General features: G+C 39.9%; 2 protein-coding genes across 3 annotated transcripts; both read left to right on the top strand.

Moving 5' to 3' along the window:
• The first annotated feature begins 568 nt into the window (after positions 1-568).
• On the top strand, positions 569-3,698 carry RPL17 (ribosomal protein L17). The gene is made up of 6 exons (XM_079943100.1): positions 569-629; positions 720-760; positions 1,294-1,428; positions 1,686-1,784; positions 2,710-2,901; positions 3,543-3,698. The coding sequence occupies exons 1-6, from the start codon at positions 590-592 to the stop codon at positions 3,588-3,590; spliced, it is 555 nt and encodes a 184-aa protein (XP_079799226.1). The 5' UTR covers positions 569-589; the 3' UTR covers positions 3,591-3,698.
• Positions 3,699-4,665: 967 nt separating this feature from the next.
• LOC307197328 (UPF0729 protein C18orf32 homolog) lies at positions 4,666-9,461 on the top strand. 2 transcript variants are annotated; one of them, XM_079943101.1, is made up of 3 exons: positions 4,666-4,793; positions 7,196-7,386; positions 7,988-9,461. In XM_079943101.1, the coding sequence occupies exons 2-3, from the start codon at positions 7,222-7,224 to the stop codon at positions 8,051-8,053; spliced, it is 231 nt and encodes a 76-aa protein (XP_079799227.1). In that variant the 5' UTR covers positions 4,666-4,793; positions 7,196-7,221; the 3' UTR covers positions 8,054-9,461. The 2 variants fall into 2 exon arrangements, with proteins under 2 accessions (XP_079799227.1, XP_079799228.1); XM_079943102.1 differs by having other exon boundaries at positions 7,199-7,386.
• Positions 9,462-26,045: the final 16,584 nt, after the last annotated feature.

Genomic DNA, 26,045 nt, shown 5'->3' on the forward strand with positions numbered 1-26,045 from the left:
CTGTGGTGGTTCCCGACTCCGGAGACCCAGTGTCTTCGCGCTGAGTGGTGGCTGCTAACGCAGCGCATTTGTGGCCGCATCGAGAGAAATTTGGGGGGGGGGGGATAAAGTCAAGTAGGGTCGAGGCTTTTATTCAGTGGCTGAACGTTAAATGTTTCGAGTTCAGCGGCGCTTAAAGCGGGTAATTGAAAGTGTGGAAAAAAGACTGGATTACGTGTGAAGTTGCGTGAGTAAAGGAGGTTTCTGTAGGGGGAGCCTGTAGAGGGTTGTAGGGGGTCGAGTTAACTCGTCTGAAGGATCCAGGCTTGGATTGAAACAGGCTGTGTTTTCTTCCAGAGGGTAAAAGGAATGATGTCCTTGTCACTAGTCTAGTGTCAGCACTGCTGTAGTCACTGGTAGTTGCACACGGGAAGAAACAGTGGATAGAAGGATGGCTGCGATGATGGCATTTCTTAGGACACCTTTGGATTAATCATGAAAACAACTACTCTCTGAGCAGCTGCGGGCAGCGTTTAGTACATAAACCGTGTAAGTTACTGTAAATATGTTGACGGAATTATACTTGCTCGTTTCCAGGTGACCTCTAAAAATGGTTCGCTATTCACTTGACCCAGAAAATCCCACAAAATGTAAGTGAACACGAAACATTTTTTATTTTGGCGTAAGAGGCAACAAGATGCCCAGAATTAACCAAAACTTTTCTTTTTGGTATTTTTTAGCATGCAAGTCGAGAGGTTCAAATCTTCGTGTTCACTTTAAGGTATGTGAATCATAGTTATGCTCTAAAAGAGTTGCTTCACGAGTTCTAGTGAGTATTTTTTAACCATTCTAAAAAGGTAGCTGCGGTGATGCATTTCTTAGGACACCTTTGGATTCACCGTGAAAATCAATCGATTTTGAGCAGCCACCTTTTGGTCCGTGATCATCAGTATATAATGAGTACTTTGATTTAGGATTTGTGGAATTGGGTAAAACTACCAGAGAACTGCTTGAGAACCTAGTGTGCATATCAAGATATGGGACACGTAATTGTAGTTCATAAGATGATGGAGAACGTATTAAAGTGAGTAAACATGCTTAGGGTTCACTTGTTTCCACCTTCAAACCAAACCTCCCTCGGCTCATAATCACAGATTTTTATTCTTCATTGTATCAGCTCACGTCCTAATAAATGGAAAGGTTTTGGCTGTTGATAAATGTTGACGTGTTGAAAATGTTAGAATTTAATGTTTAAAATTTGTGATTTTTAAAAAAATACATGGTTAACTCACAGCTTATATTATTTATACTTAGAACACTCGTGAAACAGCCCAGGCCATTAAGGGTATGCATATCCGAAAAGCCACTAAGTATCTGAAGGATGTCACTTTAAAGAAGCAGTGTGTGCCATTCCGTCGCTACAATGGTGGAGTTGGTAGGTGTGCCCAGGTGAGAATTCATAGTTGTCATTTAAAAAGACAAACTGTTAGAGAAGGTGATTGGAGGGAGTAAGAATGGCCATGATCTGCCTTTAATCAGGCTCTTTCTGGTTGCTGTGATGACAATCTTAGGACACCTTTGGATTAACCATGAGAAAAACCATTTTCTGAGCAACCTTGGTGTTGGTTAAAATAAACTCATCTTGTAACATTGATTTAAATTGGGGGAAGTGACGAATGGGCTCTCTGGTTTTGTTTGTTTTTTAGGCCAAACAGTGGGGCTGGACGCAGGGTCGGTGGCCCAAAAAGAGTGCTGAATTTTTACTGCACATGCTCAAAAATGCAGAGAGTAATGCTGAACTTAAGGTACCCAAACCATAAATATCTTTATACATGTAACTTGGATTGTTATTCAGTTAAAGTTGCTGTTGTCCAGATTTATTTCCTTGATTGTCTTGCTTTCTCAAGTAGCTAAATTCTCCATTAAAAGAATTCTCTTAAATCTCTACCTCCAGTTTCCAACAGACCAAAATTTTTGTCTGTAAAGCATTTCAGGAGCATGGTCTGCAGTTACTTCAAGCTTAAGTCTATAGAATTTCCCCCCCTATAATCCCAGTACATGCAAAAGAAACGCTTTTTTTCCCTTGAGTATTTTACCAAGGGTTTGTAAACTTTCTTGTGCCATGGACCTTTTTTACACTATGGTTTGTGAATCCCTTCACAGGATATTTTAAAATATAATAAAATATGTACTATTCCAAAGGAACTGTGATTGCCGTAGTAATGATTAATGTGGTTTGTTGCCTACATTCATAGTTGAGAGGCATTAAATTTCAGTTAGAAGTTAAAACAACTATGTTTAACTGAACAAAACCTGTGTCAACAAAACAGGTTTATCCATTTGAGGAATTATCCATTACCCTTTTGCATTTTGAAAATTGGGTCAGAACTGGAATTAATGTGGGTCTGTTCAGCTGTAGCCCTTCTAGCTGCTAAGCCTTGCTGTCAAAATCCTGTTTATCATCAAGGCTTAGAAATAGACATAGACGCTACCGGATCCTGTAACTCCACTCCTTTATGAATGCCACTTACAAACTTGGTGCATTTAGCACGGAGTTTTGGTAGTTAGATTTAAGGAAGGACACTTAGAATAAAGGTTAAAAAAACTGCTTGAACAAATATGCTATTTAAAGTCCTAAGGATTGCCTTTCAAATTATTTTTTTTCAGGCAGGGACTTGAATGATGCAGTTTGTGGTATTAAGATAAAGATGTTACCTGATTTTGTTCCAGGGCTTAGATGTAGATTCTCTGGTCATTGAGCACATCCAGGTGAACAAAGCCCCCAAGATGCGGCGCAGGACTTACAGAGCTCATGGTCGGATCAACCCATACATGAGCTCTCCGTGCCACATTGAGATGATCCTTACTGAAAAAGAACAGATTGTTCCTAAACCAGAAGAGGAGGTTGCCCAGAAGAAAAAGGTCAATTACTTAGTCTCTGCTCTGTTTATTTGGTGTGTTAGATTTGTGGTTGCTGTGATGACTAACTTAGGACACCTTTGGAATAACCATGAAAGAAGACTATTCTGAGCAACCAGCAACCTCTTCTAACCATTTTATTTTGGCTTTCATGGGTCTCATTAGTTTCTTGATTAACAGTGAATAGTAACTTTGTATTGTTCAGTATGTTAAAACCATGTGATTATCTGCTTATGTCCCCACCTAGATGTCCATAGCCAGTTCAAATGCAACATGTCCAAAACTGGGCTCTCCTCCCTACCCCCCAATAAGCTTGTTTTCAGTATGTTTAAGCCTGAAACCTGGGAGTGATTCTTCACACCTAATGGTGTGATCCACCTAATGGATTTGTCTTCTATTGATTTTATCATTAAATGTTATCCTCCATCCTTGCTGCCACTTAGTTCTAACCAGCTGGGCACCCTGGCTGCCGTCTTGATTATCTCCTGCTTACTACTGTGATGTCCTCCTGGCTGCCCTTCTCCCCATACCACTTCTCTACGCCAAAGGACTCATGTTTTTCCCTTTATGTTGAAATTTCCAATTACTCTTTCATTGAGATACAATCTTCTGGAATCTTAATAGTGCATTTTTCTTTTCTCCAGATATCCCAGAAGAAATTGAAGAAACAAAAACTTATGGCCCGGGAATAAATGCTGCAAAAAATAAATGCAAATGAAAGTAAAAGCAGAGTGTTGGTTGTCTTAATTAGTAAATCTGTTTCAAGTGTCATCACAAAATGGATCAAATGTTTTCATAAAACATGCTGTTTTGCATCTTTTGGTGCTTTGCGTAAAATGGAATTAGAACATGGGGAAATTTCTGAATCTCTTTTCCACCCACTTTATTGAGGTTTAACACACTGTACAGTCTTCAGTAGCATTTAGTATACTCATTTATGCATCCGTCAGCACAGTGAGTTTTAGAGTTTTTCATGATCCCAAAGAGGAACCTTGGTAGTGGTTGGCTGTCACCTCCCCCCAATCCAGTGCTGGGTGACTACTTGCCTATTTCTGACTGTAGATTTGCCTATTCTGGACAATTCATATAAATGAAATCACAGTGTGACCTTCCTCACTGGCTTTGATTTGCTTGACTTAGCATGATTTTTTCAGGGTTGTAGCATGTACCTATGGTTCATCATATCATTTGGGGCTTTTTTTCTTTTAGCTGTTAGTGTTGCTGTGAACTATAAAAGTTCCTGTGTGGGCATATTTTCCTTTCACTTGGGTGTATACCAAGAGTGGAATTCCAGGGTCATAAGGTAATTTTAATGAACACTGGAGGAACTGCAGGACTCCTAAAGCAGTTCCGTTTACAGTGCGACCAGCAGTGGTTCGAATTTCTTCATCGCTTAGATTTCGCCGATTATAGCTGTCCTAATGGGAGGAAAGTTGTATGCCCATTTCTTGTAAAAATACCCGCTCAAAGGTGACGATGTTAATTTTCCCTGCTCTTGAATTTAAGACCCTTGTAGCAGGGTGAGTAGCTTAGCCTCGACTGCGTTCGAAAACATCCTAGCCATCACCGCAAGCTTCCCTGTCGGTGGTGAGTCACCGGTACAGGCGCTTATCCTCTCCTGGGTTCGCGTCGTAGATCTTGTTCCAGTGACCGGGCAACTGGGGAGCAACAGCGCTTCCGCCTCGCCCGCAAGCTCTAAGCTGATTGCCGGGGTGCGCCGGAAGCTGCCGCCGTCCCCGCAGGGCGTCACCGTTACGTCGGGTGCGTCATCAGGCTGACGCAGGCGCTCCTTTGTCGGTCCCTCTTGCCGCGCCCTTAGGGTTGGCTGCGGCACGTCACCCCGCGAGCCTCCCTCCGGAAGCCTGGACACCGTCACTGGGGCTTGGTGGCCGCGGGTGAGCGGGGCTGGGTGGGTCCGGGCAGCGGCCGGGGCTTCGGGGTTCTCCTGCCCTCAAGGTACACCAGCGCCCCTGCCCTGTGCCTCCCCCTGCGTCGGTCTCCACCCCTTCCTGCCTCCGTCCGCCTCTCTTTGCTTCAGGATCCGCTCTCTGGCCTGCCTTGTCGGTATCACTTTTTTATCGTCGTCGCCACCATTCGCTCGTACTCTCCCCTGTCTTTCAGTCCTTGCCTTTGACTTAGCCTCTCCCGGTCTCTTTTGTCTCCAGTGAAGTGATCCGCCGACCGGTCACTTAGAGGAAGTGGCGTACCCCCGCCACAGCTGCTCTTGTTCTCATAGAGCCTCCGCCTTTTTCTGTTCCATTGTATTGGACTAAGTCGAATGCAAGAAATTCCTCTCCTCCACGTTTCAATCCATCTTTCTCGCTGTGTTGTATATTCGAGAATTGGCTTGGAGAGAGTAAATAAAATCATGATTTTATCAATTTATCATAGTCACCTTCTAGACCTCTAAGCCATAATTATAACAAAATAATTAGTACTAATTGTTCTTGAGAATTCATTTAAAGCACAATTTCAAGTAGGTAAAAACCTGAATCTTTATGATGGAGGGATTGCCTGTCATCGTATTAGCTTAGTGCTCGGTAGCATTGCCAGTTGTTTTGAAGGGTTTTAGTTGCGTTTGAAAGTTTGGTAGAAAGGGGAATAACATGATGATCGTGTTTGGGGGAGAGAAAATGCAAGAGCACTGAGCTAGGAAACCAGAATTAGGAATTCTGGTTTTAGCCAGTTCTAGTTACTTGTTACCTGCAGTGTGGACTTTGGACACACTTATGGTAGCAACATTTACGTAGTACTTAATATATGCAGACACTGTTCTGAGCTTTGTATTCCTATTAATGTATCTCATCCACACTACATCCCTGTGAGATCGGTACTATTATTGTCCTCTTTTTACGCATGGGAGAATTAAGGCACCGTCTGGTTAAATAATTTGCCCAGGAACGCTATCTAGAAAATGGTGAAAGCAGGGCTCAAATCCAGGCAGCTGCCAGCCATCCTGTTTGATTATCATGCTATGGTACCTAAACCAGTAAGAAGTCTTTTCAGATCAGATTCTAAATGTCTAGTAGCCAAAAATTATGATTTCTTGAAAAATGCTGAAAAAGACTCTTGCTCGTTTGGCTTATTTTGATTGATTCTTTAAAATTTTGGAACAAAATATTTTGGCAAATTCTAAAATTATTTTAATTTGTCTAGGGGACTGTTTTAAAGACTCCAGTTATGAATCCCTTATAAAAGAGTTGGTCATTCCCTGATACACATTTACTTTTTTATTTGTTTACAGCTCTTGTAATTCATTTCAAAGCCACATTCAGATTGGATTATGTATACCACTCTTCACTTGTGTTGTGAATCATTTTAAATTGCCTGAGCGTAGCAGTACTTACTCATTTACCACTAAATACTACTTAGCTTACAATATTTTGAAAACAAGTTTAACATGCTGAATTATTAGCCTTATGCACTGTTCTGAAGTTTCTTAGTTTTTAAAGCCTTTGCTAAGGGATTAAAAATTCTTGTAAATTTAAGAGGTCTTCGGTTTAATTGTGTGTTATGGAAGTAGTATTGGCTCTTTTTCAAGAAATTGCTGATCTTGAGAAATTCCAAGTTGACTTCTAATTATCAAGGAAATTTAGGTGTTAATTTTTGGAAATGGACAATTGACTTATACCAATAATACTAAATAAAACTTTTATTACTCAATACCCCTTTATTGCCATTAAAAAGAAAAAGCACATCTGTCAAGGGAGAGTTGTTGGCTGGGAAAGGCCAGCCAGTATGCAGCCTAGAGGTCTTCCAAAGTGATATCTTAGTGAGTTCCATATTACAAGATTTGCCCTTAGCATTGTTCAGTCCCTGGAGATGATTAGGCCCTGGGAGTTAATTCACACTGAACTGGCGTATGTCAAAATTACCAAATTCCTTAATGTTTTTGTGCCTCCTTTTCTTTATCCGTAAATGGAAATGCCAGGGTACCCAACCTCACTGGGTGTTTTGAAGATTAAATGAGTTGATACATGTAAAGGGCTTAACTGCCTAGCACCCCGCGAATGATGGTGTCATTCCTTTATCATCAAATCTGTGGTTGTGGAGCAGTGATTGGAGAGGTTTGGAGGCAGGTACCTCACTATTATTTTCAGGTCTGCCACCTGTTATTCTTTTACCTTGTAGATAGCAGCATTTTTATTTAATAGACTTGCTTTAAGCTAATACCTGTAGTGTGATTTAAGTTTTTCCTTCAGTGTAGAAATAGTCTTTTCATATATCTTAATCTAGGTAAATTCCTTCAGTCATTACTCTATGATGATCTAATTAGTTCTTCCTTCTTGTTTATCAGCAGTTCAGGATCTTAAGCCTGGGACAATGGTGTGCATTCCCTGCATTGTCATTCCAGTTCTGCTCTGGGTCTACAAAAAGTTCCTGGAACCATATATATACCCTCTGATTTCCCCCTTTGTTAGTCGTGTGTGGCCTAGGAAAGCTATACAAGAATCCAGTGATAAAAACAAAGGCAAAATAGACTGTAAGGTAAGAACATTAAAATGCCTTGAATAAGGGGGCATGGGGATGCAGGATGAAATACTTGGCTTTTGGAAAGGCAAGTTCTTCCAACCAGAAGCTTCATTAATGTGTCTAAATTCCCTTCTTTTTTAAAATAGGGGTTTTGGATTTTTATTTGTAATTAACGTTTGCTTTAAACTAAGGTTCTAAACTAGTCCTCTGATTGATACATTTGCTTCTTGCTTTATGGCCAGGATAATAACCAGTATTTCCTGAGTGGTAAGAGTAATGGTAAATAGTTAATAAATAACAAGAAATGATTCTAAAATAAGCCAAGTTTCACTGACTGATAACTTTGATAAGAGATTTAATTGGTAGGATCATAGAGGGTTTTTTTTTTTAACAAAATGGAGTTATTTTTTTAAATGAGTATTTAGACAACTCTGTTGTCTTTAGTGTTGGTGATTGTTAAATACAACTTCGTGTTCAATTGCACAAATTTAGCCATCCTGCACATTTCTAGAAGTAGTTTTTTCATTCTGAAGTTATTGTCTGTTTTTAAAGAGAATATGTCTTAAAATGTATGTCTGTTTGTTGTAATAATATCTAAAGTGGTTTTTCATTTTAGGGTGCAGATATAAATGGATCACCAACAAGAGGACCAACAGAAATCTCGGATAAAAAGAAAGACTAATGTGATGGTCCCAAAGGATCTCATTGTTTTCAAAATGGATCTGATAGTATGAAGCACCTTCTTTGTAATTGTCTCTGATCTTTTTCCCTGAAACCAGAATTTGGGTTAGATAGTTTAGATATTTACCTGACACTAATCAGGAAATACCTGGTATTTGTATTTCAAATGTAGCTAGTTATATTTAATGACCTCATTCCTGAGTTCCTTTTTCATTAAAGTAGCTTTCATTTCTTTTATTGCATTTTTAAAAATATGAGTAAAGAAAAGGTTCGTGCCAGTAGACACTGTTACTAAATCAGTCCCTAAAAATCCTTGGGCCTCTAGCTTTTATTCAGGCTCTTCAAATTTGAGGAGTATAATTTTACTGTGAAAGAGTGCAGTGAGACTGTGCAGTGAATTGAAAGGTAGTTTTTGGAGATGATAATGACTTGAAACATAAAGATGTAATTACTGTCTCACTCAATGGAGCAGCTTATCTATGAGAGTAGTAATTACTGTTTATTGCTCTGAGGAAGATAGGAAAGACAGGGAAATGGGGTAACCTCTCTGAAAAATGGAACATCTTTTACGTAAATGGCTAATGTATATTATAAAATTCTAATTCTTGTCGCATTCCTTCTGTTCCTAAAAATATATTAAATATTCAGTTTAGCTTGTTGTTCTTTTTTCTTTTAAAATATAAATACTTAAAAGTAAGATTTTTTTAACCACATCAGAAGTCAGGATTGTAATAATGTGATGGCATCCGGATAGTTATGGGGGCAGCGATATTTTTTTTCTTCTTTTTTTTTAAAGTTTAGATTGTATCAGTTATTTTGTTCCATAATAAGACACCAAAATTCGTGGTTTTCAGCAACAGTGACGTGACTGCACAGTTATTTGCTGGTCTGGGCCTCTCCACATGATCTTTCATCCCCAGGCCTCTTCATTTTAGTGTAAGGATCTATAAATATTCAAAGACGATGAGACATATCTTCATAGAATATTTATTTTCACTGAAGCAAGGAGAAGTTAGAAAGGACTCCCCGCCTTGCGTCCCCAGGGAAGTCCTGGGTCCTAACTGAGGCTCTGTTAAGCTGTGTCTGGTCAAGTCATTGATCCACCTTGGACTTCCTTTGATATAAATGTGTTTCATCTTTTCTGCCCCAGCCTACCTGAGGGATAAGATAAATTCTCATTAGCAACTAAATCCAGTTGATTAGTTTGTTTTTTAAGGTATTAAAAACTATATTATGAAAATAGCAGATGTTCATAGTAGAACAATGCAAGGGCAGGTTAAATGAAAAGTTAATGTTCTTTCTCTACTCTCATAACTTTGTTCTAGCTCCACAGATGTAACCACTATTAGCTTTTTGTATAGTCTTCTAGCAACTTTCTTAAAATATATCATTTTTTAAAAATCAAATAAGGTCTATAATGTCCTTACTCCCATAGTCCCCAAGGGCTTTACTCATTTAGCTGTTGCTTTTGTTTAGGATTTATCTTCATATTTTAAGTGATACATGTATGCTGCAGTTTTTGGAGCTATCAACTTTAGACATTATTGACTTCCTGCCGTGGTTGAGATACAGCTGTTTTACACTGTAGTCCCTCTGCTTCTCCCACACATCCTCCAGATACGTTTTGTAAATTTTGGTTAAGTCATTGATCAGTGTGTGTATCATTATGCATACTCCAGATGTTTTCCATTTGCCCCTCCAAATCTCTGCTCCCTCACCCTACTCTCCTGCTCAAGAAAGCTGTATGGACTACATCAACAGGCTTCCTATGACCTCTGGGATCTGTTGGTTTGGCCAGTGGTATCTGCAGCAGGAGATGGGAGGGAGGGAAGGAAAGAGTGAGGTCAGGGTATTTATTCCCTTGGCTCCTTCCCTTCAAGGTCTCTTCAGGTCAGATGTGTTCCTCAGCCAGAAGTCACTGTACCTCATGGTGACCAACTCCACATGACCCCTTTCAGTTTCCACTAATGTCTCCCTTTCCTTGTCTTTTTGGGCCTAGGGTGATGGCATCTGTTACTACTGGCTTTGGGTCACTGCTTTATCTTGAGCGTACCATCTGCTTCTTGCTGGACACTGATAGGATGAGCAGGTGACTACTGCTCACTGCATAGATTGTGCGTGTAGTGCGATTGAGTTTCCCTTCACTTAGAGCATCGCTTGCCTGCAGTTACTCATTACCTTTTTCTCCCCGTACACTTCCCCTATTGACGAGTTGTTGCCCAGGCCCGAGGCACAGTGGCAGTCCTTGGGACTTTTCTTCACCACTCCTGTGTTGGATCTCTTGTTCCCTGGATCCCATATCTTCCTCTGTTGGTTTACTCCTTAATTTTTCCTGTAGCATACCAGTTTTTCTAATTCAATACTCTTAAAAAGTTGAGATGGATAATTTTGAAAAGTGATCCCCCAGATCACTCCAGTTCATTTAAACCTACCTTCCTGAGAATCACCGGTCTTCTAAGGCCTTTTCTGCTTCTAGCAGTCTCCCACTAGAGCACTGGTTCCCAATCTTGTATTTTCACATACTAGTAAAAAAATATTTTTAAAAAAGTTGAGGGGGCTGCTACACCGTTACCAACTTTTTATTTTGCCAAGCGGGAATATATTAAAAGGCTGTGACTTATTATCACCATTATTTCATAAAAGAAGACATTTTGACACCAAAAGAGTGAAGAGGAACATGGGAATAAAGGATAATAGTAGCCCATTAGTGTGAATACGTTTATAAAAGATACATTTGTTTATCGTGAGAAATTCACAATTTTCTCCATATTTTTCTTTTTTTTTTTTTTTGTCAAAAGCTTTTTCTGCATCTCTTGAGATAATCATATGGTTTTTATTCTTCAATTTGTTAATATGGTGTATCACATTGATTGTGTATATTGAAGAATCCTTGCATCCCTGGGATAAATCCCACTTGATCATGGTGTATGATCCTTTTAATGTGTTGTTAGATTCTGTTTGCTAGTATTTTGTTGAGGATTTTTGCATCTATATTCATCAGTGATATTGGTCTTTAATTTTCTTTTTTCATAGTATCTTTGGTTTTGGTATCAGGGTGATGGTGGCCTCATAGAATGAGTTTGGGAGTGTTCCTTCCTCTGCAATTTTTGGGAAGAGTTTGAAAAGGATGGCTGTTAGCTCTTCTCTAAATGTTTGAAAGAATTCACCTGTGAAGCCGTGTGGTCCTGGACTTTTGTTTGTTGGGAGATTTTTAATCACAGTTTCAATTTCATTGCTTGTGATTGGTCTGTTCATATTTTCTATTTCTTCCTGGTTCAGTCTTGGAAGATTATACCTTTCTAAGAATTTGTCCATTTCTTCCAGGTTATCCATTTTATTGGCATAGAGTTGCTTATAGTATTCTCTTAGGATGCTTTGTATTTCTGCGGTGTCTGTTGTAACTTCTCCTTTTTCATTTCTAGTTTTATTGATTTGAGTCCTCTTCCTCTTTTTCTTGATGAGTCTGGCTAATGGTTTATCAATTTTGTTTCTCTTCTCAAAGAACCAGCTTTTAGTTTTATTGATCTTTGCTATTGTTTTCTTTCTTTCTATTTTATTTATTTTTGCTCTGATCTTTATGACTTCTTTCCTTCTGCTAACTTTGGGTTTTGTTTGTTCTTCTTTCTCTAGTTCCTTTAGGTGTAAGGTTAGATTGTTTATTTGAGATGTTTCTTGATTCTTGAGGTAGGCTTGTATAGCTATAAACTGCCCTCTTAGAACTGCTTTTGCTGCATTGCATAGGTTTTGGATCATCATGTTTTCATTGTCATTTGTCTCTAGGTATTTTTTGATTTCCTCTTTGATTTCTTCAATGATCTCTTGGTTATTTAGTAACGTATTGTTCAGCCTCCATGTGTTTGTGTTTTTTATATTTTTCTACCTGTAATTCACTTCTAGTCTCATAGCGTTGTGGTCAGAAAAGATGCTTGATATGATTTCAGTTTTCTTAAATTTCCTGAGGCTTGATTTGTGACCCAAGATGTGATCTATCCTGGAGAATGTTCCATGCGCACTTGAGAAGAAAGTGTAATCTGCTGTTTTTGGATGGAATGTCCTATAAATATCACTTTATCGGGTCTCTTGTGTCATTTAAAGCTTCTGTTTCCTTATTTATTTTCATTTTGGATGATCTGTCCATTGGTGTAAGTGAGGTGTTAAAGTCCCCCACTATTGTGTTACTGTCCATTTCCTCTTTTATAGCTGTTAGCAGTTGCCTTATGTATTGAGGTGCTCCTGTGTTGGGTGCATATATATTTATAATTGTTATATCTTCTTCTTGGATTGATCCCTTGATCATTATGTAGTGTCCTTCCTTGTCTCTTGTAACATTCTTTATTTTAAAGTCTGTTTGATATGAGTATTGCTACTCCAGCTTTCTTTTGATTTCCATTTGCATGGAATATCTTTTTCTATCCCCTCACTTCCAGTCTGAATGTGTCCCTAGGTCTGAAGTGGGTCTCTTGTAGACAGCATATAGATGGGTCTTGTTTTTGTATCCATTCAGCAAGCGTGTGTGTTTTGGTTGGAGCATTTAATCCATTCACATTTAAGGTAATTATGTATAGGTATGTTCCTATGACCATTTTCTTAATTGTTTTGGGTTTGTTTTTATAGGTCCTTTTCTTCTCTTGTGTTTCCCACTTAGAGAAGTTCCTTTAGCATTTGTTGTAGAGCTGGTTTGGTGGTGCTGAATTCTCTTAGCTTTTGCTTGTCTGTAAAGCTTTTGATATCTCCATCGAATCTGAATGATATCCTTGCCGGGTAGAGTCATCTTGGTTGTAGGTTCTCCTTCATCACTTTAAGTATAGCATGCCACTCCCTTCTGGCTTGTAGAGTTTCTGCTGAGAAATCAGCTGTTAACCTTATGGGAGTTCCCTTGTATGCTATTTGTCGTTTTCCCCTTGCTGCTTTTAATAATTTTTCTTTGTCTTTAATTTTTGCTGATTTGATTACTATGTGTGTTTCTCCTTGGGTTTATCCTGTATGGGACTCTCTCTGCTTCCTGGACTTGGGTGGCTCTTCCCTTTCGCATGTTAGGGAAGTTTTCGACTATAATCTCTTCAGATATTTTCTCGGGTGCTTTCTCTCTCTCTTCTTCTTCTGGGATCCCTATAATGTGAATGTTGTTGTGTTTAATGTTGTCCCAGAGGTCTCTTTGGCTGTCTTCATTTCTTTTCATTCTTTTTTCTTTATTCTGTTCTGCAGCAGTGAATTCCACCATTCTGTCTTCCAGGTCACTTATCCTTTCTTCTGCCTCATTTATTCTATTGATTCCTTCTAGTGTAGTTTTCATTTCAGTTATTGTATTGTTCATCTCTGTTTGTTCTTTAATTCTTCTAGGTCTTTGTTAAGCATTTCTTGCATCTTCTCGATCTTTGCCTCCATTCTTTTTCTGAGGTCTTGGATCATCTTCACTATCATTATTCTGAATTCTTTTCTGGAAGGTTGCCAATCTCTACTTCATTTAGTTGTTTTTCTGGGGTTTTATCTTGTTCCTTCATCTGGTACATAGCCCTCTGCCTTTTCATCTTGTCTCTCTTTCTGTGAATGTGGTTTTTGTTCCACAGGCTGCAGGATTGTAGTTCTTGCTTCTCCATATTTTTCTTTTTATGGTTGGTGAAAACTTTTTTTTTAATAAATTTATTTATTTATTTTTGGCTGCATTGGGTCTTCTTTGCTGTGCGTCGAGCTTTCTCTAGTAGCGGTGAGCGGGGGCTACTCTTTGTTGCGGTGCGTGGGCTTCAGTAGTTGTGGCACATGGGCTCAGTAGTTATGACTCACGGGCTTAGTTGCTCTGCGGCATGTGGGATCTTCCCGGATCCAGGATCAAACCCGTGTCTTCTGCACTGGCAGGCGGATTCTTAACCACTGTGCCACTAGGGAAGCCTGGTGGGTGAAAGCTTATCACCTATCCTTGGTCTGGACTTGGTAGCCACTGTTCTATACCACACGACTATTCTCTTGCCCCCAACCCCAAAAATCAATTCTGACATGTCAATCTGTATTATATATATGTTAAGAGTAGAGTCTAGGATTCCAAAGCTATACTCTTAAATTGTCTTAAAATATTGATCCCCTACAGAGCCATCACAGCTGCTGATACCTTGTAAGACCTTAGTGGGAATAACTGGGAAGAAATGGAGAGGAAGAGTGTGGACTAATCAGTGTGGACTTGTTTTCAGTGTTTGATTTTGATCACCTTTAGCATGACTTTTTAACTTACCTGGTTTTCAGTAGCTTATTTTGCCCTAGTTAACTTTAACTGCATTTCCTGTCTCTGTGAGACGGGCTCATTTTCTCAGATAGTTCTCTGAGGCTCACCTGAAAGACTTGGGTTTTGTCTCATCTTTTTCATTACTAAGTGGCCTTCCTAGGAAACAGGTGAGTCAGCACTTCCCCAAAATGACCACGTCTGATGTGTTGATCTACTCAACAGGCTGATGGGATTGAAAAGAACTTTTACCCACTGATCCTAAGCCTCTTGAACTCTCTGAAGCTAAATGTCCTAGGTTCACTCATAATCAAAAGGAAAAAGACGAGGGAAGTTCCCTTGTGGTTTCCTCTCCATATAGCTACTGGCTAGTTCTATCTGCAAAGCCATATTCATTAATATGGTAACAGTTCCTTAAGAAAGAAACAAAGTCTGTGGGTAGATGTATTTAAATGAAGTAAGAGGTTAAATTGAGAAGGTATGACTGTGAAGGGCAGTGTGTGGTGGAGTAGTTGCAGAGTATACTTAAAAACTCTAAATGTTGAGCTGGTATGGACCTTCAGATACACCTAACCCCATCCTCTCATTTCTACTAAAATGGCTCAATGGCCAAAAAGAAAAAAGTTAAAAGAGGTAGCCTAGATGCTGGAACCGGGCAGGTCTGCAGGACTGCCATGTACAGTTGTGCTGTGTGCACTGCCCAGTTTCAGAGAGCACCATTCACACGGACGACAGTGTAAATGATGTCCCTAGATCTACACATTGCACATCCACAATCCTGCTCAGAGGTCCTGCTCCTGACATGTAAATCAGCAGATGAAGTTTCACACTTCCTTGGTGTATTCATTTTCTATTGTTGCATAAAAAATTACCACAAACTTAGTGGCTTAAAACAACACAAATTTATTATCCCACATTTTCTGTAGGTCAGCCATCCGGGTATGACATGGCTGGATTCTCCACTCAGGGTTTCACCAGGCTGAAACTAGGACGTTGAGGTTCTTGTCTGGGCTTCCAAGTTCACTGGTTGCCAGCAGAATTCATTCCCTTATGGCTGTAGGACTGAGGTTCCTACTTTCCACTAGTCAGCCAGGGACTGCACTTAGCTCCTAGAGGCTAACTGTGGTTCCTGGGCATCTGGCCCCTATAGGCAACTCACAACATGGATGTTCACTTTCTTCCAGGGCACGCAGAGCACCTCTTTGACTTCTAAACTTCTGGGACCAGCAGAGAAAAGTCTCTGCTTTTAAAGGGCTCATGTGATTAAATCAGGTCCAAATAATTTCCCCAACTTAAGGTCAACTAATTTGGGATTAATTACATCTGCAAAATATCTTTACAGCAGCACCTAGTTTAGTATTTGATTGTTGTTTGGGAGAAGGTGTGCGTACATCAGGGGCCGGGAAGCAAGGGGGACCATCTGAGAAGTCTGCCTGCTGCACTTAGCCTCTTTCTTGACTGATGATTCTAGTCCTTCTATTCCTAGAGTCCACTTTGGATTTAAATCTCATGGTTTCCACCTATCAGTGTCCCCACGATACACTGATTTTAAACTCTTCGGCATTTATAATTGTGAAATTTAAAGAGCTACTCGGCATAGTCTCATCTAATTTGATGATCAGAAATCATTTCAGAAGAGGGTAAGAGGAAAGCAGTTAGTGTATTTTACAGAAGAAGAAAGGCTCATAAACATATGGAGACACATGTTTCAGCAGGGAAATGCAAATTAAAACCACAATGAAACAACATAGGAATGGTTAAAATTAAACATCAAGAGTTGGGAGGATGAAGAACAGAAAGTGTTTGTATATACTGCTGGTGGGAGTGTCAACTGGTACAACTGCTTTGGAAAACAACTTGGCATTCTCCAGTAAAGTAGAACATGCACTTACACTATGCCATTCCGTTCCTAGGGTCTAGATACCAGAGAAAACCCTGTATCTGTGTACCAGGAGATGCACAAGAATATCCTTAGAAGTGTTGTTTATGTAACAGCCCAAACAAAACAAAAAACCCACAAAAGTTCATGTAAAGTAGGAAGGATAAATAAATTGGTATATTAAAACCTTGTTATAATGCTTTAAGGAGAGTTCAAAGAATTCCATTATGTAAACTTCGGGGTAATATCATTTTGGGTTAATGAAATAATGGGGGCAAGCTTTTTTAGCTCACCTGATCAAGGGATCCAAAAGCCAGTCAGCAATTATTTTATGTCTAAATTCACAAAATATGTGTATACTGGAATACTATGTAGCAGTGAAAAATGAAAGAACCCACAAGTAATTACGTTGCATGATGTATGAAGAGTGGTTACTTCTGGGGAATTGGAAAGAAGAACAAGTGAGCTTTCTAGGGTGCTGGAAATGTTGTCTATCTCCCTGTGATTGGTGGTTACACAGATATATATTGAGAAGATATACATAAGAGAAGATTTAGATACAAGCTTAACATTTGTCAGTTTGCTATAGGCAAGTCAATAAAAAAGTAAACATAAAAGTGAATTCTTCGATGTATGCATCCACATGGGTGAATCTCGAAAAAAAAATTTGAGAGGAAAAAAAAGCCACAAAATAATATATGCTGAATGATTTTTATATAATTCAAAGATAGGCAAAATAAGCAGTATTACCAAAGTGGTAAAACAATTTCTAACAATCTAGAGAATAATTAGCATAGAAGTTAGGATGGTGGTTACCTCAGGGGAGACAGATGCAGTTAAGGAGAAGCAGAGAGGGCTTTCTGGGATATTGCTACTGTGAATGAAAAATGTTGCCTGCCATATCAGTAAACAAGGGATGCTGCAGCCGTCAAGCCATCACATTACAGCAGCAACCCCCCCCCCCACCTCCCCAACACTGAGCCCTAAAGGAACTCAAGGTGGAGACAGGATGCCTGCCACCAAGCCCTCAGCCACTGCAACCACACCCCAATGGTGCACTCTGAGGAGACTCAGGATGGAAAACACAGGATACTGGCCCCAGATAGCTGAGGTGCGTATCAAAGGAATGATTTCAATGAGCCCATACTTTTGCATCTCCCCATACAGAGAAAAGCGCTAAATTCATTAACTTGAGATGACTGGTTTTCTTTAATTAACAATAATCTTTTGACTACCTGTTTTTTGTTGCAAAAACTCCCATATATCCTGGCTCCTCCCTTCCCTCTTCGGAGCAGTCCCTCCGAGCTATCTGAGAGGCTTTCTTCTGGGTTTGGGTCCTCAGAGAGTCCACTGAATAAAACATAATTCTCTACTCTTAGGTTGTGCAATTTTTTTTAGTCGACACTACAATTTCTTAGTTGGGTAGTGGGTTTAACAATATTGTTCTTTAAGCTGTGTCCATTAAATATTTCCTCTCGTGGCATGTTTCACAATTTAAAAAACAGCAGCATGGATCACCTCCCCAAACCCTTTACTTACCAATGCATCTTTCCTAGAGTTTACTATTATTCTACAACTAATACATTAATGTATTCTTATTGTAAAATATTTTAAAAATACAGATAGTGGGACTTCCCTGGTGGTGCAGTGGTTAAGAATCCATCTGCCAATGCAGGGGACACGGGTTTGAGCCCTGGTCCAGGAAGATCCCACATGCTGTGGAGCAACTAAGCCCATGCACCACAACTACTGAGCCTGTGCTCTAGAGCCCGCGAGCCACAACTACTGCGCCCACGTCCTGTAACTACTGAAGCCTGCACACCTAGAGCCCGTGCTCCGCAACAAGAGAAGCCACCGCAATGAGAAGCCTGCGTACCACAACGAAGAGTAACCCCACTCGCTGCAACTAGAGAAAGCCCGCACGCAGCAACGAAGACTCAATGCAGCCCCAAAAATATATATAGATAGATAGTATAAAAATCCCTCCTGACACCCCTCCTAGATTTTTTTTTATGGTGCCTTATTTTTTTTTTCTTATTGTTGACTTTGAAGATAGACTTTAAACAATCTGAAGGAAAAGAAATTAACACGTGAACAATCTGGTTTTTTCTTCAGTTTTTAGTTGCACAGTTATTCACCTTAATTCATTAAAAATGTACTTGTTTTAAAGACCCTATAAATAGAGTGACCACCCACTAATGTGGGATATGAGTAAGTCGCCCCTCTCAGCGTGGTATTTTTTCTTTAAAAAGCAGAATTTCTTATAGAAATTTTATTGATCACACAGTAGTTACAAGAATGTCAGATATAATGATGTATACAATCTAAACGTCAGGCTAATTAAGAACTTACATAATGTAAAAATATACATATTAAATGTTAGCCATGTGGACAGATGCATGCATCAGGAAGAGTAGTTGACTGGAGTTGAGGGCCCATATGCAGTAATATTGCTTTTTCTTCCTCAGTTACGATAAATAAGTGCCACTCGCAGATACAAGTTTTCCACACACATCTAAATGCACAAGGGTTAGTGGTGACCTGCTAATGTACAGTCTCGAGGGGGTCTGTGATCCTTCAGTGACAGCTCTCACAAAAACAGTACATAGTGAACCCCATGCGGGTAGTAGGAAGCACTGGTTATTTATTCTAGTTGGACTTTGAGAATGTTTCACGTTTGATATTAATATCTGTGAAGAACATGTTTCCTTCTGCTATTTTCAAAACTGACATGCACATAGAGTGGGGGAATTTTGATGACTGCTTGACCTAACAGTGATAACTGAAATACTCTTAAAAATGCTTTTTAATAACATATTTTAGTCACACACTTAACATAAAACGTGGATCATCTACAGCTTTAAGCCAAAAGGTAGAGAAAGTGTATGTCAATTTTAATGCTTTTAGTTTAGTGGTAGTTGTGACGTATGGGCTTAGGTGCTCCGCGGCATGTGGGATCTTCCCGGAACAGGGCTTGAACCCGTGTCCCCTGCATTGGCAGGCGGCTTCTTAACCATTGCGCCACCAGGGAAGTCCCTGTGCTGTTCTTATAATAAAAATTAAAATAATATATAAACATTGAGAATAGACGACAGACGACTAGGCTTAAAACAGATTGTTCAGACACAAGAGCAGTCACTGTCGCCACAGTCGGAGCCGTGGCAGCCACCGCCTGGAGCCGCCGGGACACTCCACCTCGCCGCCCGCCCAGCCTGCCGCGCCATGCCATCAGAGAAAACCTTCAAACAGCGCCGAACCTTCGAACAAAGAGTAGAAGATGTCCGACTTATCCGAGAGCAGCATCCTACCAAAATCCCGGTAGAATGATACGAAGGTGAGAAGCAACTTCCGGTCCTGGATAAAACAAAGTTCCCGGTGCCTGATCACGTCAACATGAGTGAGCTCAAGATAACTAGAGGGCGCTTACAGCTCAACGCTAACACACCCAGGTATAACAGCCCATTTTACTTAGCAAGATGATTTAACTCTATGGAAGTCATCATAGATCTTCACACACTGGTGGTGTTGGCATAAAGACCTCTGAGATGACCTTTTCTAGTAAGCGTGGGCTCTGCAGCCAGACTGCCTGGATTCGAATCATTACTTGCGAGCTTTGTGTTGTTGGGAAGTTTAACTTCTTGGGACTGTAAAACCAGGACGATAAATAAGTACCTGTTCTGGAGGGTCATAATGACCATTAAGTGAGTTATTATACCTGAAACTTTTACCACAGTGCCTGGTATGGGTAGGTGTCTTCAAAACATCGTTAGCTAATATTAGTTTGTGACTCATCCTAGTTTGGCCCCAGCAGGAAGGAGACACTGACAACTGCACAGTAACCCCTCTAAGTCCTCCAGCAGTGAGGCAGTGGACAGCTCCTCTTAGGAACTGTGGTGGTCGGGCTGTCCAAACAGCTTTCTCGCAAGGCTTAGCCTCAGGGCTCCGGGTAAGGAAAGATGAACAGGGACTCTGTAGACTTAGATGTATAGCTGGGCTCTCCTGCAGGCAGGAGGGATTTGAGAACTAACTGGGTAGCCTCTCACTCGGCCCCGCAGGCAACACTCTGGACCTGAGGAGTCACTGCCTCTGAGTATTCAACACTGTCTGCAGCAGTGTCTTACCTGACTGCTAAGGGCTGGCATTGCAGGGGATTCGTCATCACTGCATACAGTGAGGCCTAGGGGACTGCTCAGTCCAGTCATCTGCACAGCTTACTGGCTGTGTGTCCTTGTCTGAGTCCTCTCATGTCCCTAAGGCTCAGTTCCTCACCTCTAATATAAAGAAACTTGGATAATTGCCAATGTCCCTTCCCAGGTGCAATTTTATTCGACTATCTGTTCATCCAGCCTATGCTTGAACACATGCAGTGATCAGAATCTCATTTTTCTTCCAGGTAGACCATTTCATTAATAGTAAGCTTAATTTCACTTCACAACCTATTGTGAAATGTTTTCCAGGCCATTAAATAAATTTCTACATCAACTCTTTCTCACAGGATTGTTTGCAGATTTAAATAAAATAACAGTGCATAGGTCATAGCAAACAGTCCACAGTGTGAATTGTTAATTATTAGTACTGATCTTATTGTCAAAAAGTTCTTATATGGAATGGAAACCTGCAACCTGTAACTTCAGATCTGTGGTCCTAATTTGGTTCCCTGGCACACACAAAATAAGTGGTCATGCCCCCTGCTCCATATTTATCTCAAGTCTTCTCTTTAGCTAGTTGTGCATCCTCAGTTCTGTCAGCCATTCCACATCGAACATGAGACCTCTCACCATCCTGATTGCCCTTAATCTAGTTCTGGTTAATGTACAGTATATCCCTGTTAGGAGGGGCACCCAGAAGCTGGCAACTACATGTGAGTTGAGTACCATCTGGATTATGCAGGTGAATTAACATTTACAGAAAAAGGCACACTACATGCATTACTTAATTTAACTCTCACAGCAACTGTGAGATATGAGTGGGGTATTGCTGTCTCCAGGAATAGAAAACTAGTCTCACAGAGGTTAAGTAGCTGCTATGGGCTGCATGTCTGTGTTCCCCCTAAGTTTATATATTGAAACCCTAACCCCAATGGGACAGTATTAGGAGGTGGGCCTTTTGGAGGTAATTAGGTTTAGGTAAGGTCATGAGGGTGGAGCCCCCAGGACAGGATTAGTGTCTTTTTTTCTTTTTCTTTTGGCCTCACCGTGCAGCATGGGGGATCTTTGTTTCCTGACCAGGGATCAAACCCGTGCCCCCTGCAGTGGAAACACAGAGTCTTAACGACTAGACCACCAGGGAAGTCCCAGGACTGGTGTCTTTACTAGAAGAGAAAGAGACTAGACCTCTCTTTCTCCACCATGTGAGGCTACAGTGACAAGAGCCATGGACAAACCAGGAAGAGTGTTCTCACCAGATACCAGATCTGCCAGTGCCTTAATCAACAGAGGTTGGACTTCCCAACCTCCAGAATTGTGAGAAATAAATGTCTGTTGTTTAAGCTACCCAGTGTATGGTATTCAGTTATAGGAGCTAACTAAGAACGGACTAGGATAGTCTCTTTCTCAAATCATTCAGCTCATAATTATGGAACCGGAATTCAAAGTCAAGTCTGACTCCAAAGTCTGCTCTTCTTTCTCAGAAAAGTTGGAAACATGAGCACTGTTCTTGGACAGGCTTGAAACAATAATCTAGAGATAGTTTTCATCCTGCTTGTGGAGAGGCCTTCTAATAGGCATAGGTCCTTTTTGGCCCTTTAGGTTCTAAGAAGAGTCAGCACCCTGTAGATGAAGACTTATTCACACACGAAGTCTGTATTCAACTTGCAACAGAGAAAAGCTGCATGCCAGACATTGTAAACCAGCAGTTATAAAAAAACTCAACTTAGAGGTTTAGAAAGACACCTGGTCTACCCATTTGGCTCCAGTTTATGTCCTGACCCTTCTTTTCCTCCTGTCTTGTTGGTTTCTTGTTTTTCTTTTCTTTCCTTTTTTTTTTTTTTTTTTTTGGCTGCACCATGCAGCTTGCGGGATCTTAGTTCCCTGATCAGGGATTGAACCTGGGCCCACGGCAGTGAAAGCACCAAGTCCTAACCACTGTACCGCCAGGGAATTCCCTCCTCCTATTTTTAATGTTCCAATTTTTGTATTTCATGTGTTTTCAAGTCATTTTAAATATTTGGGGAAAGAAGAGTATAAACGAACTAACAAATGAATAATTAGCTCCAGCTCTTTCCCTTTTACTACATCATATCTGAACTGAGCTTTCCGGAATACAAGCAAGCTCGTTTAGCAGCCTGCCCTACTTACTGAACTTACAGTTATCTAATACATTCTAGGATCCTTTTAATTTGAACCATAACTCACCCATTTTTTAAAAAGCTTTCAGTCTACAGCATTTAAAAATCTTTAATCATACTTTTTTTGAATAGGTGATATGTTTACGAGGTACAAAATTCACAGGGTACAAGAGTGCATACAGAGAAAGATTTCGTCCTCCCACCCTGGTTCCCAAGAACCCAGTTGCCCTCCTAAGAGGTAGTCAGATTTACCAGTTTCTTCTTTATCCTTCCAGAGTTATTCTCTGAAGGCATAAGCAAATACACACATATGTATGTATTTACTTTCTCTCTTTTTAGACAAAAGTAACACACAATATGCTCTGCTTGGTTTTCTTTTTTCAATTAAAAGTATATCTTAGGACTTCCCTGGTGGCTCAGTGGTTAAGAATCCGCCTACCAATGCAGGGGACACGGGTTCAATCCCTGGTCCGGAAAGATCCCACATGCCGTGGAGCAACTAAGCCCGTGCGCCACAACTACTGAGCCTGTGTGCCACAACTACTGAGCCTGTGTGCTGCAACTATTGAAGCCCAAGCACCTACAGCCCATGCTCCACAACAAGAGAAGCCACCACAATGAGAAGCTCGCGCGCCACAGCAAAGAGTAGAGCCCACTCACCGCAACTAGAGAGAGCCCACGAACAGCAAGAGACTCAATGCAGCCAAAAAAAAAAAAAAAGTATATCTTAGAAAGAATAAGTGTATCTTGGGACTTCCCTGGCGGTCCAGTGGTTAAGACTCTGTGCTTCCAATGCAGGGGACATGGGTTTGATCCCTGGTCGGGAATTAAGATCCCACATGCTGCACCGTGTGGCCAAAAAATGAAAAAAAAAAAAAAAAAAAGAATAAGTGTATCTTGAAGATCAATGGATATTAGGTTGTTTTCTGTCTTTCAACATTATAAAAAATACTGTATCAAAATACAGGAAGGAAAAATGGGCAAAACTGAAAGGAGAAATAGTTTACAATAATAGTTGGAGACTTTAATACACCTCTCTCAATAATAGAACCATCAGACAGAAGGTAAGTAAAGAGAGGACTTGAACAACACAGTAAGCCAACTGGCTCTAACAGACACACGCAGAAAACTTTACTCAACAACAGCAGAGTACACATTCTTCCCAAGTACACATAGGTCATTCTCAAAAATAGAGCATATGTTAAGTCACAGATTAAGTCTCAAAAGATTCAAATGATAGATATCATATAAAGTGTCCTCTCTGACTACAATGGAAGTTAGAAATCAGTAGAAGAAGGAAAACTGGAAAATTCACAGATTTGTGGAAATTAAACAATAGACAAACAACCCAGTGGATCAAAGAAGAAATCACAAAGGAAATTAGGAAATATCTCGAGACAAATGAAAATAAAAACACAAAATAGCAAAACATATGGAATCAACTATACTTCAATAAAAAATAAATTAAAAAAAACTTACAGGACACAGTGAAAGCAGTGCTAAAGGGGAAATTTATAGCTATAAATGTTTACATTAAAAAAGAAGAAAGATCTCAAATTAACAACTTAACTTTACAGCTTAAGAAACTAAGGGAAAAAAAAAAAAAAGAACAAACTAAACCCAAAACTAGCAGAGGGAAGGAAATAGTTAAGATTAAAGCAGAGATAAATGAGATAGAGTAGGAAAATGATAGAGAAAATCAACAAAACCAAAAGATGATTTTTTGAAAAGATCAACAAAATTGACAAATCTTTAGCTAGACTGACTAAGAAAACGAGAGAGAAGAGTCAAATTACTAAAATCATAAATGAAAGTGGGGACATTACAACCTATGCTACAGAAATAAAAAAGATTATGAGAGAGTACTGTGAACAATTGTACACCAACAGAATGAATATCCTAGATGAAGTGGACAAATTCTTAGAAACACAAGACCTACAAAGACTGAATCATGAAGAGATAGATATCCTGAATAGACCTGTAACTAGTAAAGAGATTGAATCAGGAATCAAAAATCTCCCAACAAAGAAAAGCCCTGGACCTAATGGCTGCTTCACAGGTGAATTCTAGGGACTTCTCTGGTGGTCCAGTGGTTAAGACTCCACACTTCCAACGCAGGGGACACGAGTTCGATCCCTGGTCAGGGAACTAAGATGCCACATGCCACACTGCCAAAAAAAAAAAAAAAAAAGAGAGGGAGAGAGACCTGAAACCTACAGATCAGTATCTCTAATGTATATAGATTCGAAAATTCTCAACAAAATACTAGCAAACCAAATTCAACAGTACATTAAAAGGACCAAGTGGGCTTTATTCCTGGAATGAAAGAATGGTTCAGCGTACAGAAATTGCTCGATGTAATATACCACATTAACAGAATGAAGGGGAAAAAACTCCATGTGATCATCTTGATCGATGCAGAGAAAGCATTTGACAAAATTCAATACCTTTTCATGATAAAACACTCAACAAACCAGAAATAGAAGGAAACTACCTTAACATAATAATACTATTCAGCCTTAAAAAGAAAAGAAATTCTGGTATGTGCTGTAACATGGATGACCCTTGAGGACATCAAGCTAAGTGAAAAAGCCAGTCACCAAAAAGACAAGTACTCTATGTTTATAAATGAGGTATCTAAAGTAGTCAGAGTCATAGAGACAGAAAGTAGAATGGTGGTTGCATTGGTGGGGTTAGGGGCAGTGAGGAAAGGGGAGCTAGTGTTTAATGGGTGCAGAGTTTCAGTTGGGGAAGATGAAAAAGTTCTGGAGATAGACGGTGGGGACAGTTAAACAACAGTGTAAATATACTTAATACTACAAAAATGTACATTAAAAAACGGTTAAGATAGTAAATTTTGTTTGTATCTTACCACAATAAAAATGTTTTTTAAATTACCAAAAAAATTACTGTAGTAAATATCTTTGTATGTAAATTATTTCACTTGTGTGCTTTTTTTTTTTGGCCGCACTGCAGGGCATGCAGGATCTTAGGTCCCCGACTAGGGGATCAAACCTGTGCCCCCTGCAGTGGAAGCTCGGAGTCCTAATCACTGGACTGCCAGGGAATTCCCTTGTGTGTGAACTCATATTTGTAAAATAGATTTCTAGAAGTGTATGTTGCAGTGTCAAAGGGTATGTGTTTTATAATTTTGAAAATATTGTCAAACTGTTGGTGATGCTGATGTACACGCCCTCCAGCAGTGTACGGGGCCTGGTCCCTACACCTTCGCCAACAGTGTCTCATCAAACTTTTTGATGTTCGCCGATCTGATTTGAGAAAATATTTCAGGGTAGCTTTCATTTGACTTTCTCCTGTTATGACTTTTGGTGAGGTTTAAGAGCCATTAGTATTTGCTCTTTCTTTTTTTTTTTAATTTATTTTTTGGCCACACCATGAGGCATGTCCAAGACCAGGGATCGAACCTGCGCCCCCTGCAGTAGAAGTGCGGAGTCTTAACCACTGGACTGCCAGGGAAATCGCAAGTACTTCCTTTTCAATTAACTGTTCCCATGTTGGGCAGTGGTATTTTGAACCCAAATGCAGAAACTTAGAGTTCATTTAAATGCCATTCAGCTCTTTTTTTGTTCACTATTGTAGTTAATTGAAAGAATTTT

Source organism: Stenella coeruleoalba (genome assembly GCF_951394435.1).
Source record: "Stenella coeruleoalba genome assembly, chromosome: 14".
NCBI classification, from domain to species: domain Eukaryota; kingdom Metazoa; phylum Chordata; class Mammalia; order Artiodactyla; family Delphinidae; genus Stenella; species Stenella coeruleoalba.